Source organism: Ostrea edulis, chromosome 1, assembly GCF_947568905.1.
Source record: "Ostrea edulis chromosome 1, xbOstEdul1.1, whole genome shotgun sequence".
Lineage (NCBI taxonomy): Eukaryota > Metazoa > Mollusca > Bivalvia > Ostreida > Ostreidae > Ostrea > Ostrea edulis.
Window position 1 is genome coordinate 6311849 of NC_079164.1, and position 17325 is coordinate 6329173.

The following is a 17325-nucleotide window of genomic DNA, read 5'->3' on the forward strand; positions in this document are numbered from 1 at the left end:
CTTCCTGCTCCAATGCCGTAAGCTTCGAGCATAGGCCTAAATTCTCACGAGGGACGTTAAACAATGTACAATCAATCAATTTACTTCTATAGGTCTGACGCGCGGAGTTAGGGTCGATAGTCGAACCCAGGACGTCCTTGTTGTAAAGCGAGCGCCTTAACTCAAAGCTCCCGCAATTGATTGATTGTATATTGTTTAACGTCCCGTTTGAGAATTTTTCACTTACATTTTTATATGGAGACGTCACCATTGCCGGTGAAGAGCTGCAAAATTTAGACCTTTAAGCAAAAAACGATTTTTATCGTGCCACAGCTGCTGTAACACGGGGCCTCGGTTTTGGCGGGCTCATCCGAAGGACCGCCCCATTTAGTCGCCTCTTACGACAAGCAAGGGGGGTACTGATGACCTATTCTAACCCGGATCCCCATGGCGAGGCTCCCACGAATGTTGAATATGTCTTTGATAATGTTACTTATGATGCTATATTTCACCGGCTGTAAAGATACACGTATGAAAATGTCATCTGATGTCTGCAGTAACCAACCATGAAATTCTAGAATGTAAAAGTAATATTTTAAACATGTACTCTATACAACATGTGTACCGAGTATGGAATGGATCAAAAGAAGAAATCAAGAATTCCAATATTTCCCCTAATCTTGATCACCAGTCCATCTAGTTGTTGGCGTGGGTGTTAGATGGAAATATAGGTATCTCAGTCTTTGTACGGTTGATATGACGCAAAACCCACAGCCAATTTATGAAACAGTAGGTTGTACAAGTTGGATTCCTTCCTCAATCTGCAACTTCGGACAGTTTTATCCTCGTCATTGAAAGCATCCCGTGGCGTGGATACACTGTATATCATAGTGTTCGTCCATCAACCCTTCATTGTCCCTCCGCTTCACATCTACGTTCGTCTTTCTTCTTTACTCGTTTGTCTAACAGGACAGAGAACTTCCGAGAAGGTGTAGCAAATATGGTGTAGGTGTAAGGGAGCTCTCCATCCGCCACTGGGAGCCTTAGTGAATACTTCTGAAGAAGCTAGGAAAGAATAAAAAGCATTAACTGTGAAATTAACCAGATTATCGGATAATAAATGACTAATTGGATCTACGTCAAATGGATTTTCAGACCTCTTGGAAAAATTCGAAGTGTTGGATGCGTTACCTTTACAATAAGAATATGCATTTGAAGATCTGCAAATCTTTGCCCAACACAATTCCTCCGGCCAAAACCATAAGGTAGGATGGCAAATGGGTGGAAGTTGCTACGAAGTGGCGAACTGCGCAACCACCGCTCTGGTTTGTAGGCGAGGGGTTCGGGGAAATAAGCCTTGTCGTTAGAGATGACGCTGTTGCAAAAGACTAGTGTTGTCTGAAAAAGAAGTACACATACTACACAGATCACGACAGCGACATGATTGTGAAGTCTTCACAATTAGAAGTGGGTTTTTTCTTCAAACTTCTATTCTTGTGGGACCAAAACTATAATACTATTTACGAACAGTTTATCGCCATTTACTATAATAGGGCGTATGTTTCCGCTAAAAATTATTTTTAAGGCATTAGATTATTGCTTTCAATAACAGCGAACTTTTTTTGAATAAATGATTTAAACTTCTTCCATTTCCTTCCCCTCCTCCTCGTCGTGGTAGTCCAGGCGACTCTCGACCCCGGCCGTTACATGTATATCTAACATAAGACCTTTATTACAGATAGTCATTGTTTCGACCCCGGCCGTTACATGTATATCAAACATAAGACCTTTAATACAGATAGTCATTGTTTCGTCCCCGGCATTAGAAGTGGAAGGGGTCTTTCGGATACAACATTAGAAATGGAGGTCCTGTGTCACGGTAGATTTGGCACGATAAAAAAAACCCCTCATTGCTATGCCCTTGAGAGCAACACATAGGTCAAAATTAGAGTCACTTCATGTACAATGTGTTGTAGGTTGTATAACGTTTTTTCAATCATATGGAAATGTCACCATTGCTGGTGAAGGGATGCAAAATTTAGGCTTATGCTCGGCGCTTACGGCTTTTGAGCAGGGAGGGATCTTTATCGTGTCACACCTGCTGTGACACGGGACCTTGAATTGGAAGGACCGCCCCATTTAGTGGACTCTTACGACAAGCAAGGGGTACAGTCCGTTTTGAGGACCTATTCTAACCCAAATCCCCACGGCCATGTGCAGCGGGCGACTCTCAAAATGAATAACAAAATTTCGATTGGGACGTAAAACAAAATCTGCCATTGCTCAATCTTAGAGATGCATGTACATGTAAATATGTAGTATCAATATCGTCATGAACTTTTTCAACAGAAATAAATAAAACTGGAGAAAAATCGTACATTACTGATGTCATATTTTAGGACATATGGAGTTTTATATATCTCCGTAAACAAAGATTCGGGAGCTTACAGTATTTGGGCTGTTTGTCTGCAAAGACTTTTTCTATTTTGTGTAACTATGTTTTTACATCCCATTAAAGTATTGCGGTCCTTCGGAGGAATCCGCAAAATTGAGTGACACGATAAAGATCCCTCCCTGCTCAAAGGCCATAAGCGCCGAGCATAGGTCTAAATTTTACAGCCCTTCACCGGTAATGGTGACGTCTCCATATGAATGAAAACCCTATACAATCAATCAAGCATAGAGGTAACTATGGAAAACGTAATTATCTTCATGATCATAAATCATTTTTGGTAACATTGGTGTTTTGATAAAATAAATCCACCAGATAAGGGCCAACAATATATTCAACCCCAATTATTGTTTTTCTGTATGTAAAACTTATACGGTACCAATTTTGATGCACCAGATGCGCATTTCGACAAATTATGTCTCTTCAGTGATGCTCAACCGAAATGTTTGAAATCCGAAATAACTATGATGCTTTAGAGCTATTATAGACAAAAACAGTGTGCCAAAAAAAGTGGAGTCAAATTCGTTTAAGGATAAGACCTATGCGTGAGGGAGATAATACTTAATTTTGAAATGAATTTCTATGTATGAATGATCTACAAATGTGAAAAACCACTTATTCAAACAATATTTTAAATATTTTACTGTTTGGCCAGCCCTGCTTATACATAGAAGAAACATTTAAACTCTAGAACTCCTAAAAAGCATAGCCTTGCTATATCCTGCTTTTGCTGTCAAACGAAACTAAGAACCAGTAAATATATATGGTAAAGGCGATGGATTAATGGAGTCGATAACGATAGCTTTTACTGTATGATACTTAAGACAACATATTGCAGCGTACCCCTCTTGGAATATCGTATCCCGCTACAACTGTGTCTTTCTCCACGTATCGACGAATTCCGTCTCTCAGTGGTGGAACAAGTCTACAAAAAATGTCAACAGCCATACAAAACCAGCGTAACAAGACGATAGATAAGTTAACCATACCAAGCCAGCGTAACAAACCTAGAGATATGTTAACATACCAAACCAGTGTAACAAGTCTATAGATATATTAACAGCCATACAAAACCAGTGTAACAAGTCTATAGATATATTAACAGCCATACAAAACCAGTGTAATAAGTCTATAGATATGTTACATGTGACCATATAAAACCAGTGTAACAAGTCTACAGATATATTAGCCATACAAAACCAGTGTAACAAGTCTATAGATTTGTTAACAATCAAATAAAGCCACAGATAGGTAATAAGCCCACAAAAATGTAAATATCCGTACAGAAACAGGGTAATCTACAAATGTCAAACAACCGTACAAATACGTCAACAAAATGTCAACACGACATAAAATCAGTGATAAGAATACATATACACACCTGTAAACTATTTACATCCGTACAAAACCAGAGTAATGAAAATACACCACATTACAATTGTACATAAAACCACACTAAAATACATTGTTACAATCTATCGGTAGACATACTTTACTTGAGAAAATATTACCGCAGAGATTCTTTTATACAAGCCTTCAGGTAAGGCATGTTTGCAAGAGTAGATGCAGTGATTTCACCATGTACACAACACTGCTTGATCTCATCATAAAGTCTGTCCTGGACTAAAGGGTTCTTTGCTAAGTGATACAAGACAAATGAGAGAGTATTGGCGGTCTGAAAGTACAATATAAGATGCGGATAATGTGCTGTAAGAATGCGTACAATATTATAAAAAACAGAAAGTTCAATAACATGATACAAAGAAGAAAGTAAAATATACATGAGGGTGCATTAAGTTTAAAAAAGTGAAAATAACGAACATTAATCAATCTCATAATTCCTATCAAGAATACAAAATTAAGCGAAGGACAAACACGGACCCCTGGACACACCAGAAGTGGGACCAGGTGCCTAGGAGGAGTAGGTTACCCCTGTTATCCGGTCACAAACTCCTCTCTCGAGATCCAGATGTTGCCTACACGTGTCAACATGTTTTACATCACATAGTTTTTACAGACTGTCAAACAAACCACGCTATCTTTCTTAATGGATGAAATACAGTAGGGTACTAGTGACCCATAGGACAAACCCAAATCTACAGCACAAGATACTAGTGACCCATAGGACAAGCCCAAACCTACAACACAGGAGGATGCTTGCATAATAATTTTACAGTGTGCCCTCGTAGTTCTGAAAAAGAATTTTCAATATACTTAGTATTCCTATTCAAATTCCGTGTGGCTCAGGGGCATGATTTGAACAAATCTGAATCTTCTTAGTATAAGGAAGCATTTATACAAACTTTGGCTTTCTGGTGCTTGTGCAGCTTCTAAACACCCTACCTATTTTATAAAATCATCTCCCCTCGGAAACAATCTTCATTTGAACAATCTCGAATTCTCTTCATACCCAGCTGTCCTCTGTAGCAGATGTGGTTGATATTGATCCAACTCTACTGAAATGAAGTCGAGAATCTGAGGGTGTGACCGGTCAACAATGAAGTCGAGAATCTGAGGGTGTGACCGGTCAACAATGAAGTCGAGAATCTGAGGATGTGACCGGTCAACAATGAAGTCGAGAATCTGAGGGTGTGACCGGTCAACAGTGAAGTCGAGAATCTGAGGGTGTGACCGGTCAACAATGAAGTCGAGAATCTGAGGGTGTGACCGGTCAACAATGAAGTCTAGAATCTGAGGATGTGACCGGTCAACAATGAAGTCGAGAATCTGAGGATGTGACCGGTCAACAATGAAGTCGAGAATCTGAGGGTGTGACCGGTCAACAATGAAGTCGAGAATCTGAGGATGTGACCGGTCAACAATGAAGTCGAGAATCTGAGGATGTGACCGGTCAACAGTGAAGTCGAGAATCTGAGGATGTGACCGGTCAACAATGAAGTCGAGAATCTGAGGGTGTGACCGGTCAACAGTGAAGTCGAGAATCTGAGGATGTGACCGGTCAACAATGAAGTCGAGAATCTGAGGGTGTGACCGGTCAACAGTGAAGTCGAGAATCTGAGGATGTGACCGGTCAACAATGTATGCTTACTCCTACTTACACCTCTAGTATATCCAGGCGTCCGTGTTTGCCCAACTCAAAATTTTGTGTTCCTTAAAGGAGTTCTAAGATTGATAACTGTTCGTTATCTTCACCTTTTCTTAAAGTTATTGATGGACATACACACAGACAGACAGACGTTGATCATAGAAGCTCAACATCTCTTGAGCATGACTCACAGGTCCGGTAAAAATAAGCTCCTATGACACATGGGTTCAACATATATTAATTTTCATGAAAACTTACGACGTCTGTTCCAGCGATGAACATATCGGTGATGGCGCTCTCAACGCTGTCCCGGGGCATTCTGGGATCCGATACCAACTTCTCTAGGAACGTAAAGTCTTGGAAAGAAATCTTTTGCTGTTTGGATTTTCTTTCCAGATATTCACTTAAGCTTTGCTGTGCCTATCTGTGGATAATACAGGTCATTTTCATTATCATATTTTTTTCTTTCGAAACTTTACTGTAACTTCATCCAAACAAAGAAAGACAACTCGCGCAGTCTTCCTCTGCAAAATACACACCGTGTGGCGAACGTTATCGTACGCTTTCTCAAATTCCAGGTAGAATCTGGTTGGGAAAAGGCGATACCATGGTAACCGAATAAATGACTGACCCAGGTAATCATGAACATCTAAGATATTTGACAAAAGCTCGTGATGGTCGTGAGAAAAACTGTCGAGTCGTGTGTTAAAGCAAAACATCGCAGAATCTACAAGTAAGGATTCAGAATGTCAACTTTGTGTGATTAACACTGAAAAAGAGAGTTATTTTCATCAAAGTATTCATTAGTCAGAAAAAATTAATTTACATTTTGTATTACTTATACTCATGACTGAAGGCTGGAGAAAAGCGAATTGCTATTGTAGAACACTGGCTAAATTACAACCCAAAATGATTTGACACAAACAAAATAATTGTACAGAAATAGACCGAAAGCGCATACTCTCCATCGTGAGGCGTGTAAGCTCCTGTAATGTGTCACCCAGCTGATTGCTTCCTTCGATCCTTTTCACCATGAAATCCTCCGCGATGTCCATAAGCTCACTGAAGTACCGGGGCACTGCGTTAGGCTTGAGGATCAATTCCTGAACGGGTTTACGTGCCTTGACCCATTTTGCCTTATTCCTGAGAAAATTCAGAGAATGATAAAATTTCTTAGGAAAGAGTTACTATTTTGTTATCATTACTTCAATCAACACAACCTTTAAAAAATCAAAAGCCGTTTTAATTAACAAACTAAATACATCCGATTTATATTTACCGGAAAGATTTCATCAACGGAAACCTACATATTGATGACAAACATTAGTTAAAGCAATATGAACCGTAATCGGCGGTAATTTTTAATGCAGATTTAATGCAGTTTATTTCTATGTTCATTAGGTAGGGATTATATAATGGTTACAATCTTCTACTCCAGTTTATTTCTATGTTCACTAGGTAGGGATTATATAATGGTTACAATACTTTACTCCGCATGCAATTAGCGTAAACCTGTCATTTGAATTCGCCATCGCTCCTTATCTTTCGGTGAGTGTTCCAAAGACAACTGATCGGCAAAGAAGCACGTGCAAATTGCTGCCAATAAATTGGTATCGAAAATGGAATCTGAGGCAAGCGTCATTTGTTAGATCTTGTGCCTGTTTGTGAGTTATGTAAAGTACTGATCAACATGTAAATTTCATACTGAATTAACTTTAAATTGTCTTTTGTCTTTTTCGTGTCGAATTTAGACTTTGGATCTCGTTTTTCCTGATGTTTGTGTCCAATCTCTACCCAGAGTTATCGTTCCCGCTACGCTCCACTAATACCTCTGTCAACGTCTAAAAATCATATCAAAACGTACTAAAACTAACTTAGCATATCAATCTGTAATGATCATATCTAAGCTAATCAAACACTTGTCTGAATTTTATAAACGCAGAAGCTGGTAAATATGAGACACCTGAGCGAATTAAAAGGTTTTATATAAATATTCATTCATCCAATAATACTAGAATAATCATGGAATTCGTTGTTTTTGTGAACTTACTGTAAGATTTTAAGCTTAACACTAAAACTTGTAAAATCATGCTTTATAATGCAATAGGTAGAAATAAGTTTTGCCAAGAATCTTGACATCCAGACGTTGACAGAGGTGTTGTAGCGCAGCGTAATACGCCCTCTGGTGAGAGATTGGTTTGTGTCATCGTCCACAACTGTTTGTGCATGCGCAGAACTTCTCCGAGAGTTTGACTTAGGGCCACGTGCATACCGTATCGTTCAAATACTGCATTGCATGACAAGTAATTATATTTTTGTATCTGAAAAAGGCAGGGAGTGAAACTTTGTTATCTCATCTTCATTGTCCTTAGTGCAGACTTAGATCTACACTTACAAAAATTGCCGCTCATATTGCTTTAAATCAAGAAAATTATACACTTTAAAATTATCACCGCTAAAATTCAATAATGAACTCAGATTTTAATGTACAAAAGAATTATATAAAAGATCATTTCCAATAAAGAAAAGTACATGTATATCAAAAGCAACTGTCTATTGAAAGCTATATCCATGTACATGTAGGCCACCAGGAAAAATCTGATGAAATTCACCTTGAGGAAAGAGAATTTGCATAAAATGTTTTCTCTTAGATCTAAAAAAAAAAAAAAAAAGTCGGACAATGTCAGTTCACAAACACTACTTCTACAGCCATTCAACCCCTATATCATTAATCAAACACCTGTGTGCGTGGGGAGGGGGGTGTCATATATCGAATACCTCAGTGCTAATAATGTATAATCGTTGAATTACTACTTTTGTTCAACTTACTGAAATGCCATACTTAGTGGTATGTTTCTCCGTTTGGAGTACGCATGCATAAGATGAGATGTTGGACGGATGGGATATTTTTCATACTGAAACAGAACGCGTTGTATGTCGTCAGGATTGAACAGGAAGACCATCCATTGCATCCCCGCCCTCTGGCGGACAACAGGTCCATACTGATGTCGGAGACCGCGTAGGTAATCAGTAAAAGTACTGGGCAAATACCGACCTACAATAGAGGAAAACAAGAGGCCTGAAGGTCACTTGTGTCTCACATAACAAACATCTTAATTTAGAAATGTTGCTGGTGCAAACGTGCATGTCTTAAACTTAGAGACCATTCATATTATGGCACGGTGAGATATTCATAACTCTCTCTCTCTCTCTCTCTCTCTCTCTCTCTCTTATTCCACAGGGGCTAAGCCCGTTTTGGGCCCGAACTCTGTGATACCATAAATATATTTATGGTATCACAGAGTTCGGGCCCAAAACGGGCTTAGCCCCTGTGTCTTATTCTAAAGGCAAAAAAATACCATGTTAGGCATAGCTATAGGGATACCTATAAAAGTTTATCTCGTACTCTCTCTCGAATTATGAAAAAAAGGTTTATGAGAGAGAATATTAGTAAGGACATGTCCTCACATCACTTGTCGTCACTAAGCTAATATTTTGTAGCTATATCTTTCACATGCTGTAGGTCACATGTATGAGGACGTAATTGTGAGGTCATGCGTTTTTGTCCTCATAGTGCAATTCTGTCCTCACAACTTCTGTCCATTCAATTGGTTGAAATTTGTCCTCACTTTACACGTTTTACTGCCCCCCCCCCCTCTCTCTCTGGTGTTACGTACATGTACATCTTGATCCATTAACCCTGTTTCAGCGTCGTGACACATTACGTCTAGTCATTGTCTTTGCATTATAAAGTTATATGTACATATGTATGACCCGGAACAATAATTTTACCAGTGTTCTTAATGATAGTCAGATGTCATAACACGATCTGATCCTAAGTCATCTGAACTTCCAAGTATCTGACGTGTCCAATACAGTATCAGGATATTCTCTATTCTATTCATATGCTAACATTTGACAAAAAACATGATTTCTAAGACCGCTTATATAACCTCTAATTTTCCTCATTTATGATCTTGACTTATAGCAAATGCTTGTGGTCAAAGGTCATATCACATTTTCTATTTAAACATAACAACGATCTCATGTCATAGGTAGTACGATCTAGTTTGCCAATACAACCTATCATTAGGTCAAATGCTGTCTGACGTGTTTCATGCCAATTGTTAGGCCGTTCTTGGCACGCTGATTTTAACTACAGATAACTCCGTTTACCTGATCAGGATATAGGGCTCACGGCGGGGGTGACCGGTCGACAGGGGATACTTACTCCTCCTAGGCACCTGAACCCACCTCTAGTATATCCAGGGGTCTGTGTTTGCCCACCTCTCTAGTTTGTGTTGCTTATAGGAGTTATAAGATTAATCACTGTTCGTTATCATAATATGAAAGGTGAAGATACCGAGCAGTGATTAACCTCATAACTCCTATAAGCAACACAAAATAAATAGTTGGGCAAACACGAATATGAAATGTTTTTGCCACACACGACAAGGCTAGCTCAAAATAATAAGATATATACAAAGAAATGAGGAGACTTGGAGGGTTTCACCTTAAGGACATGGTATTCGATATAGTATTAGTATTCATGAAATTTTGATTTTCACCTTGATGTCAAGACCTTGTGTATGCTGCGTATGTACGCGGTGCCTCGTCAGGATACTTCTATGTACTGAGATGAATAATCACACACATTCATAATTAGCATGCGTTTTATTGTAAGCGTTAATACTGTCTCCTTTGTATACTTTGAAACTATGTTTGTTATACGTCCTGTCGAGGATATTTCACTCATACTGAGACGCCACAAGCTGTAGGTGAACTTTAGACCTATGTTTAGCACTCAGGGGCGCGTTTTACAAAAGAACTTACGACTTACAACCAAGTTTACATACTGGAATTTTCTAGTTTATTGTAAGATCATTCACTCCAAATGCAAAATATTTTTTTTTAATATTGAAAACTAAACCTCAGAAAAGTTTTACTTCATCCACTCAAAGTAATAACAGTGTAATACAATTTAAGACTTGCGACTTCGTCGTAAGTTGTTTTGTAAAACGGGCCCCAGGGCCGTAGGTGCATTCTCCATTAAAGTGTTAAATTGCATATTTTATTTGTCCGTGGCCCTCAAAAATACATTTAATGCTTTAGCTGATAAAATCGTATATTTTACACATGTATTCAGTATGTATCAAAACCCTAATATGATTATAGTAACATAATTATGCATTGCTCCGAGTACTACGCTCATAAGATGTGAAAATTAAGCAAAATCACCGTGTCCGTTTTACATTGATAGTTATTAGAATGGGGTAATTTTAATTATTTTTTTTTTAATTTCGGGCCCTTACTTGTTGTTATTTGAAGGTAACAAAACTAATTTCTAGTAATTATAAGTGACTTTGAATTTTTCAAAGAATATATATTTTAACGATAAAAATGTTCTGAAACCGATGTCCGTTGGATTGCGAACAGATACGTTACCGATTTTTAAACCTCTACAAAAAAAAATTCTAACAGCGTTCTTTTCAGTTTTTCATATCAATGTAAATAGCATATTTATTAGATATAAGGATAAGCTTAAACTTTTTGCATCATGAAAAAGGGATATGATAAATAATCCAGATTAAAGACTAAAATTCAGCATTTGGACGCGCGGTTTGCAACAGATACGTTACCGCCTATCCAACTGCATGAAGTTGTTTGATTATACAGGTGTGTGTATTTTACACCGACTCTATTCTATATGATGGAAAATGAATGATTTTTAAAAGGAAAACATGATTAATCAACAGTTGCGTTACCATCGTTCTTTTCATGACTGTAATACGGATATTTAGAGTTCGTTTTCATTCTGAACTTCAACTTAGTTACAGTATGCTGTATCTGATGACGTAAACATGATTTTAAAACTTTGTAACTCAACAGACGGGCAGATGGTAAATAGAATTTTTTTTCATGAATTTCTGTAAATTTATCTTTGTAAAAGCAATGAATATGACAAATTTTGCTTTTTATCTTTATTATGAATATTGTTATAAAGAATTAAGATGGTAGACTGTCATTTGGTACATCGTAAGCATATATTATTGATGGTATCGTATCTGTTCATAGTGGTAACGTATCTGATTAGATATTTAAATTTAGTTTCTCGTTGGACTTAGTGCTATTATCATTAAATACTTGGTTAATTCCTCTACATCATTTGTTGTTTTTAATAATTACTATTCATTTTTAACACATAGGGAGAAAATACACTTGAAATTGAATGATTCACTCGAACTTTTCAGAATAGCAAGAAACGGGAAAAACACAGGCAGAATTCCAGAAGGCGTGCCAGGAAAAAAAGAAGCTTTTAAAATATGATCCATCATTTCTTGAGAATGAAAGGAAAATGGGCAGGAAAAGTAGGGTTCCTGTTCAACTTCTGACGGAGTGGAAACTGATAGCTTGTCAGGAATAACAAAACCGAAATGTACTGAAAAAATACAGACAGAAAAACATAATATTGATACGATACTGACTTTTCTACTCTTTGTTCGTTAATTTTTATTTGTGTTCAGGTTTATATTATTCATGATTGAAAATATGTAAATAAACTCTCATTTCAATGGTCGTATGAACTCTTCTGCCATTTATTTAACGTTAGATGGGAGATATCGTTCAAATAAGTAGATCAAGATTCAGTGTACGCTATATTTGATATCGAAATAAATGAGTGTAAAAAAGAAAATGAAAGCAAATTCAAACTTTGCTCATCAATTTCTGTACGAAATAATGCATTGTACACACGATCTCCTTCCTTTTATTCTATATCCTTCTGAAACAGATACGTTACTGTTACACACTTATGTATAATGGGTTTTTGAGAACTTAGTAGCCCAAATATATTTCCCATTCAAATGTTATACTGACAGTGTACTATCTACGTCATGATTTGAAGTAGGTTTCTGGAGTTCACTTATTTTGAACTATCGTAATTGGAATATGATGCATCAAGAAATAATAGCTTGTCAATTTTCTCTTCGTATTTGATATTTGTATTTTCAGGTGAAATATAATGCTTAGGTATTGATATGCATATGTAAGCAAATCTATGTTTATGCACATAATTGAAAAATTAATAATATTTCCATTGGCCTTAATAGATATCGAATGTCTGGACAGATTAAAACCCTACCCCCATCACGTTCTGTTGTTTATATTGTCTGGACTTGGTTATTTGACATAACGTATCTCAGCAAAGAGTAGCAGTAAAAAGAATTCCCATTCATACCGAAATGATCTCAAGATATTCATTTTTTGAAGAAAAAAATATGAAAGAACGCTGTAACCAAAACTTTATTTTTCATTATTTTTAAAATGGAATTTTACCCTTTAATGGAGAATGCACCCGTAGCTGTGTGGTTTCTTTAAAGTGACAACGCCTACCGTGATTCGGGGCCTCCGTTTGATGTGTAATATCCGAAAGTTCTTGATTCTCACTTCTAAACAGCCTTGGGGATCCCGGTTAGAATAGGTTCCCGGTACCCCATGCTTGTCGTAAAAGGCGACTAAATGGGGCGGTCCTTCGGATGAGACCGCAAAAACCGCGGTCCCGTGTCACAGCAGGTGTGGCACGATAAAGATCCCTCCCTGCACAAAAGCTGTAAGCGCCGAGTATAGGCCTCAATTTGCAGCCCTTCGTCGGTAATGGTGACGTCTCTATATGAGTGAAAGATTCTCGTACAGGACGTTAAACTTTATACAACCAACCGACCAACACTTTTAAATGCTGAGCAACCAGGGTTCGAACTCACTGTAATATTCCGGGAATTTATCCATCGACCATCCAGGTTCCATTGTAGTTTTCAATGTAAACATCCGTATTTTAGTCACATGACCTAACACTATAAATTCAGCGCGAAACAGTTGTTGTCTGTCAGTTACTGTCGAAGCCCAGAGCGAGAAGACGTGGTTGACAAGATTAACAGTAAGTTGCAAGCAATAAAGTGATTCACTGAGTAAGCCAGTGTTTGATTCCGTTCATTGTAACGGTGTAAGGCTGTCCTTTAAATAGGCTGACCTTAGTAGTAAGAGGCCTGCTACTGTGGAGGTCGACCAGATAAAGACTAGCCATATAATTAATCTGTTCTGTATACTGGACTTGACTGACGACCAGGCTGTTGCTCACAGTGTCTTCCTGAATTAGGCTCTACAGTGTGTGCAGCGTTTGAAGGGCTGTCACCCGTACTGTTGTCTTGAATAAGGCGTTAGTCCGAGGTCAGCCAGTCGTTGGCTGAGGGTGGTCATACCCATTGTTAAATCATTTTGATATTATAAATAATTTGGTTAACCCCTGATCTTTATATGTTTATTGAATTTCCTTGATTTCAAAGTAATTATTAACCTGGGTAGGGTTAGGACATATTTGTATTTATTATATACTTTCAATTTCATCTCTTCTTTTTTCTTTAAAAGTTTGCGGGCATATATCACACGATATATGCCCGGAAACATTCCGACCCGCAAACATTACGTCACAATCAAATTTCTACGCCGTTAATTTTCAAATGTTTGGTTTTTTTCATCTTTTACTCAGTTAAACCGATAAAGTTATTGTTAAAAATAAAATTATTGTTAGTTTCTAAATGAAATTGAAAGTATATAATCGCAAGCTCGGTCCGTTTACGCGCCAAAAAACTCGGTCGTCATATTTTCCCATACAAAGTCTATAACCTATAATTACTGGTAATGTAATTCTTCAAATATATATAACATCTCAATCCTAAAAACTATTTTGAATTTTGTTAACTTGATCTGATCGTCCATTTTGATAAATAATGTAGAATATATTCCAATATGTGCTGCAAGATGTGTGTCTTGTGCAACAAGAGGCCCATGGGCCACATCGCTCACCTGAGTCACCTTGGTCCATATCAGAAGATTTTCCATACCTATTTGCATGTAAAACCGTAGTCCCTATTATGGCCCCAAACCTACCCCTGGAGGCCATGGTTTTTGCAAACTTGAATCTACACTATGTCAGAAAGCTTTCATGTAAATGTGAACTTCTTTGGGCCAATGGTTCTTGAGAAGATTTTTAAAGACTTTCCCTATATATTTGTATGTAAAACTTTGATCCCCTATTGTGGCCCCATCCTACCCCAGGGGGCCAAGATTTTAACAAACCTGAATCTGCACTATATCAGAAAGCTTTCATATAAATCTCAGCTTTTCTGGCTTAGTGGTTCTGGGAAGAAGATTTTTAAAGATTTTTCCTATATATTTGTATGTAAAACTTTGACCCCCTATTGTGGCCCCATCCGACCCCCGGGGGCCATGATCTTAACAATTTATAATCTGTACTATATCAGGAAGCTTTCATATAAATCTCAGCTTTTCTTGCTCAGTGGTTCTTGAGAAGAAGATTTTAAAAGATTTTTCCTATAAATTTGTATGTAAAACTTTGATGCCCCCCTTGAGGCCCCATCCAATACCCAGGGTCCATGATTTTAACAATCTTGAATCTGCACTATATAAAAAACAACAACAAAAAACAAAAACAAACAAACAAACAAAATAAACTTTGACCCCCTATTGTGGCCCCATCCGATCCCCGGGGGCCATGATTTTAACAATTTAGAATCTGTACTATATCAGGAAGTTTTCATATAAATCTCAGCTTTTCTGGCTCAGTGGTTCTTGGGAAGAAGACTTGAAGATTTTTCCTATATATTTGTATGTAAAACTTTGATCCCCTATTGTGTCCCCATCCGACCCCCGGGGGCCATGATTTTAACAATTTAGAATCTGTATTATATCAGGAAGCTTTCATATAAATCTCAGCTTTTCTGGCTCAGTGGTTCTTGAGAGGAAGATTTTTAAAGATTTTCCCTATATATTTGTATGTAAAATTTTGATCCCCTATTGTGGCCCCATCTGACCCCCGGGGGCCATGATTTTAACAATTTAGAATCTGCACTACCTAATAAAGCTTATCTATAAATTTCATCTTTTCTGGCCCAGTGGTTCTTGAGAAGATTTTTTAATGACCCTACCCTATTTTTACCTTTTCTTGATTATCTCCCTTTGGAAGGTGGCCTGGCCCTTCATTTTAACAATTTAGAATTCCCTTTACCTAAGGATGTTTTGTGCCAACTTTGATTGAAATTGGCCCAGTGGTTGTTGAGAAGAAGTTGAAAATGTGAAAAGTTTACAGACAGACAGACGCCGGAATACGGGTGATCAGAAAAGCTCACTTGAGCTTTCAGCTCAGGTGAGCTAAAAAAAAACAAAAAAAAAAAACCAAAAAAACAAACAAAAAACTTTGACCCCCTATTGTGGCCCCATCCGATCCCCGGGGGCCATGATTTTAACAATTTAGAATCTGTACTATATCAGGAAGCTTTCATATAAATCTCAGCTTTTCTGGCTCAGTGGTTCTTGGGAAGAAGATTTTTAAAGATTTTTCCTATATATTTGTATGTAAAACTTTGACCCCCTATTGTGGCCCCATCTGACCCCCGGGGGCCATGATTTTAACAATTTAGAATCTGCACTACCTAATAAAGCTTATCTATAAATTTCATCTTTTCTGGCCCAGTGGTTCTTGAGAAGAAGATTTTTTAATGACCCTACCCTATTTTTACCTTTTCTTGATTATCTCCCCATGGAAGGTGGCCTGGCCCTTTATTTTAACAATTTAGAATTCCCTTTACCTAAGGATGTTTTGTGCCAACTTTGGTTGAAATTGGCCCAGTGGTTGTTGAGAAGAAGTTGAAAATGTGAAAAGTTTACAGACGGACGGACGCCGGAATACGGGTGATCAGAAAAGCTCACTTGAGCTTTCAGCTCAGGTGAGCTAATAAAAAAAATTGAAATGCCGACATTCACAGTATTTAATAAACATTGACACAAATGGTAACAGGGCTAATTATACTAGGGGCAAGTAGCGGGTGTTGTATATCATGTGTGACACTATGTTGCACGGCTAAACGATATACACATGTATATCAACAACCTCGATGGATATTGTTGCGGGCGGCAATGTGTATGTAGAATATGTACTATAAAACTTGTGCTGTAAACAACAATATGCACTGTAAACGACAATATATCATGTAAACAATATATGTAATTATACTGTAGATGATACTACATGTATATGCTGTAAACGGCAATATGTGCAGTGAATACAGCATAAATTGCTGCTGACAGCTGCTGTGACGACAATATATGCCGCATGAAAGGATAAACTTATCTTGGCTTTAAAATCGTGACCGGCTTCTTCATAGATTGTGTTTATGAAGGATTTGAATTCGTGGGTATTAAATCTGTATATGTCCATGTCACGACATCAACGAAGATCGAAACTCCATGAAGGTTTTGATTTAAAATTTAAAAAGATGAAAATTTCTACCTATTAGTATGTGAACACAAACAAAAGTATTACTCACATGTATCGAATGAATATGGAAAATTGTTTACCAAAGGGCTGGAAGTGTAACGCCTGGCCTAGGTAGGGTATGCTGTATCGACCGGAAGGTCCGGGAATGGCGGAAAATGGCTTGCTGTTTTTTACACCTTGGTCAGATACATGGCACGATGACGACATCAATCGCCGAGAGACTGAGAACACCGCCCTCACGACAGAACATTTGTAACACATAACCACTGTGAATTCTGTGAAAAGAAATATTCAGATTTTAGTTTTGCATATACAATCGTAAACATTTTTTTTTTTTTTTTTAATTTCAAAGCACTTTTTTTAGTGCTTTCTTTATTCTAAACTAATTCATGACGTATGAAATTTCAATGTACTATGGAATTACTTATTTTCATGGTGTCATATTTTCGTGGATTAGGAATCACATATTCGCGGTTGACGCGTTATCGTTAACCATTT

General features: G+C 37.6%; 1 protein-coding gene across 1 annotated transcript; it reads right to left on the reverse strand.

Annotated features, from left to right (window-relative positions):
* Positions 1 to 561: 561 nt before the first annotated feature.
* On the reverse strand, positions 562 to 17085 carry LOC125664311 (probable cytochrome P450 49a1). The gene is made up of 9 exons (XM_048897032.2): positions 16908 to 17085; positions 8307 to 8532; positions 6439 to 6620; positions 6017 to 6204; positions 5736 to 5897; positions 3943 to 4106; positions 3275 to 3356; positions 1171 to 1377; positions 562 to 1044 (listed from the first exon to the last, which is right to left on the reverse strand). The coding sequence occupies exons 1-9, from the start codon at positions 17032 to 17034 to the stop codon at positions 889 to 891; spliced, it is 1494 nt and encodes a 497-aa protein (XP_048752989.2). The 5' UTR covers positions 17035 to 17085; the 3' UTR covers positions 562 to 888.
* Positions 17086 to 17325: the final 240 nt, after the last annotated feature.

Excerpts from the sequence above, each read along its gene's own strand:
- LOC125664311 (XM_048897032.2), bottom strand. The coding sequence starts at position 17,034 with ATGTCGTCATCGTGCCATGTATCTGACCAAGGTGTAAAAAACAGCAAG. Across the intron at positions 5,898-6,016 it reads ACGATAACGTTCGCCACACG|GCACAGCAAAGCTTAAGTGA; the intron begins GTGTGTATTTTG and ends ATCCACAGATAG. Across the intron at positions 1,045-1,170 it reads TGCATATTCTTATTGTAAAG|CTTCTTCAGAAGTATTCACT; the intron begins GTAACGCATCCA and ends ATTCTTTCCTAG.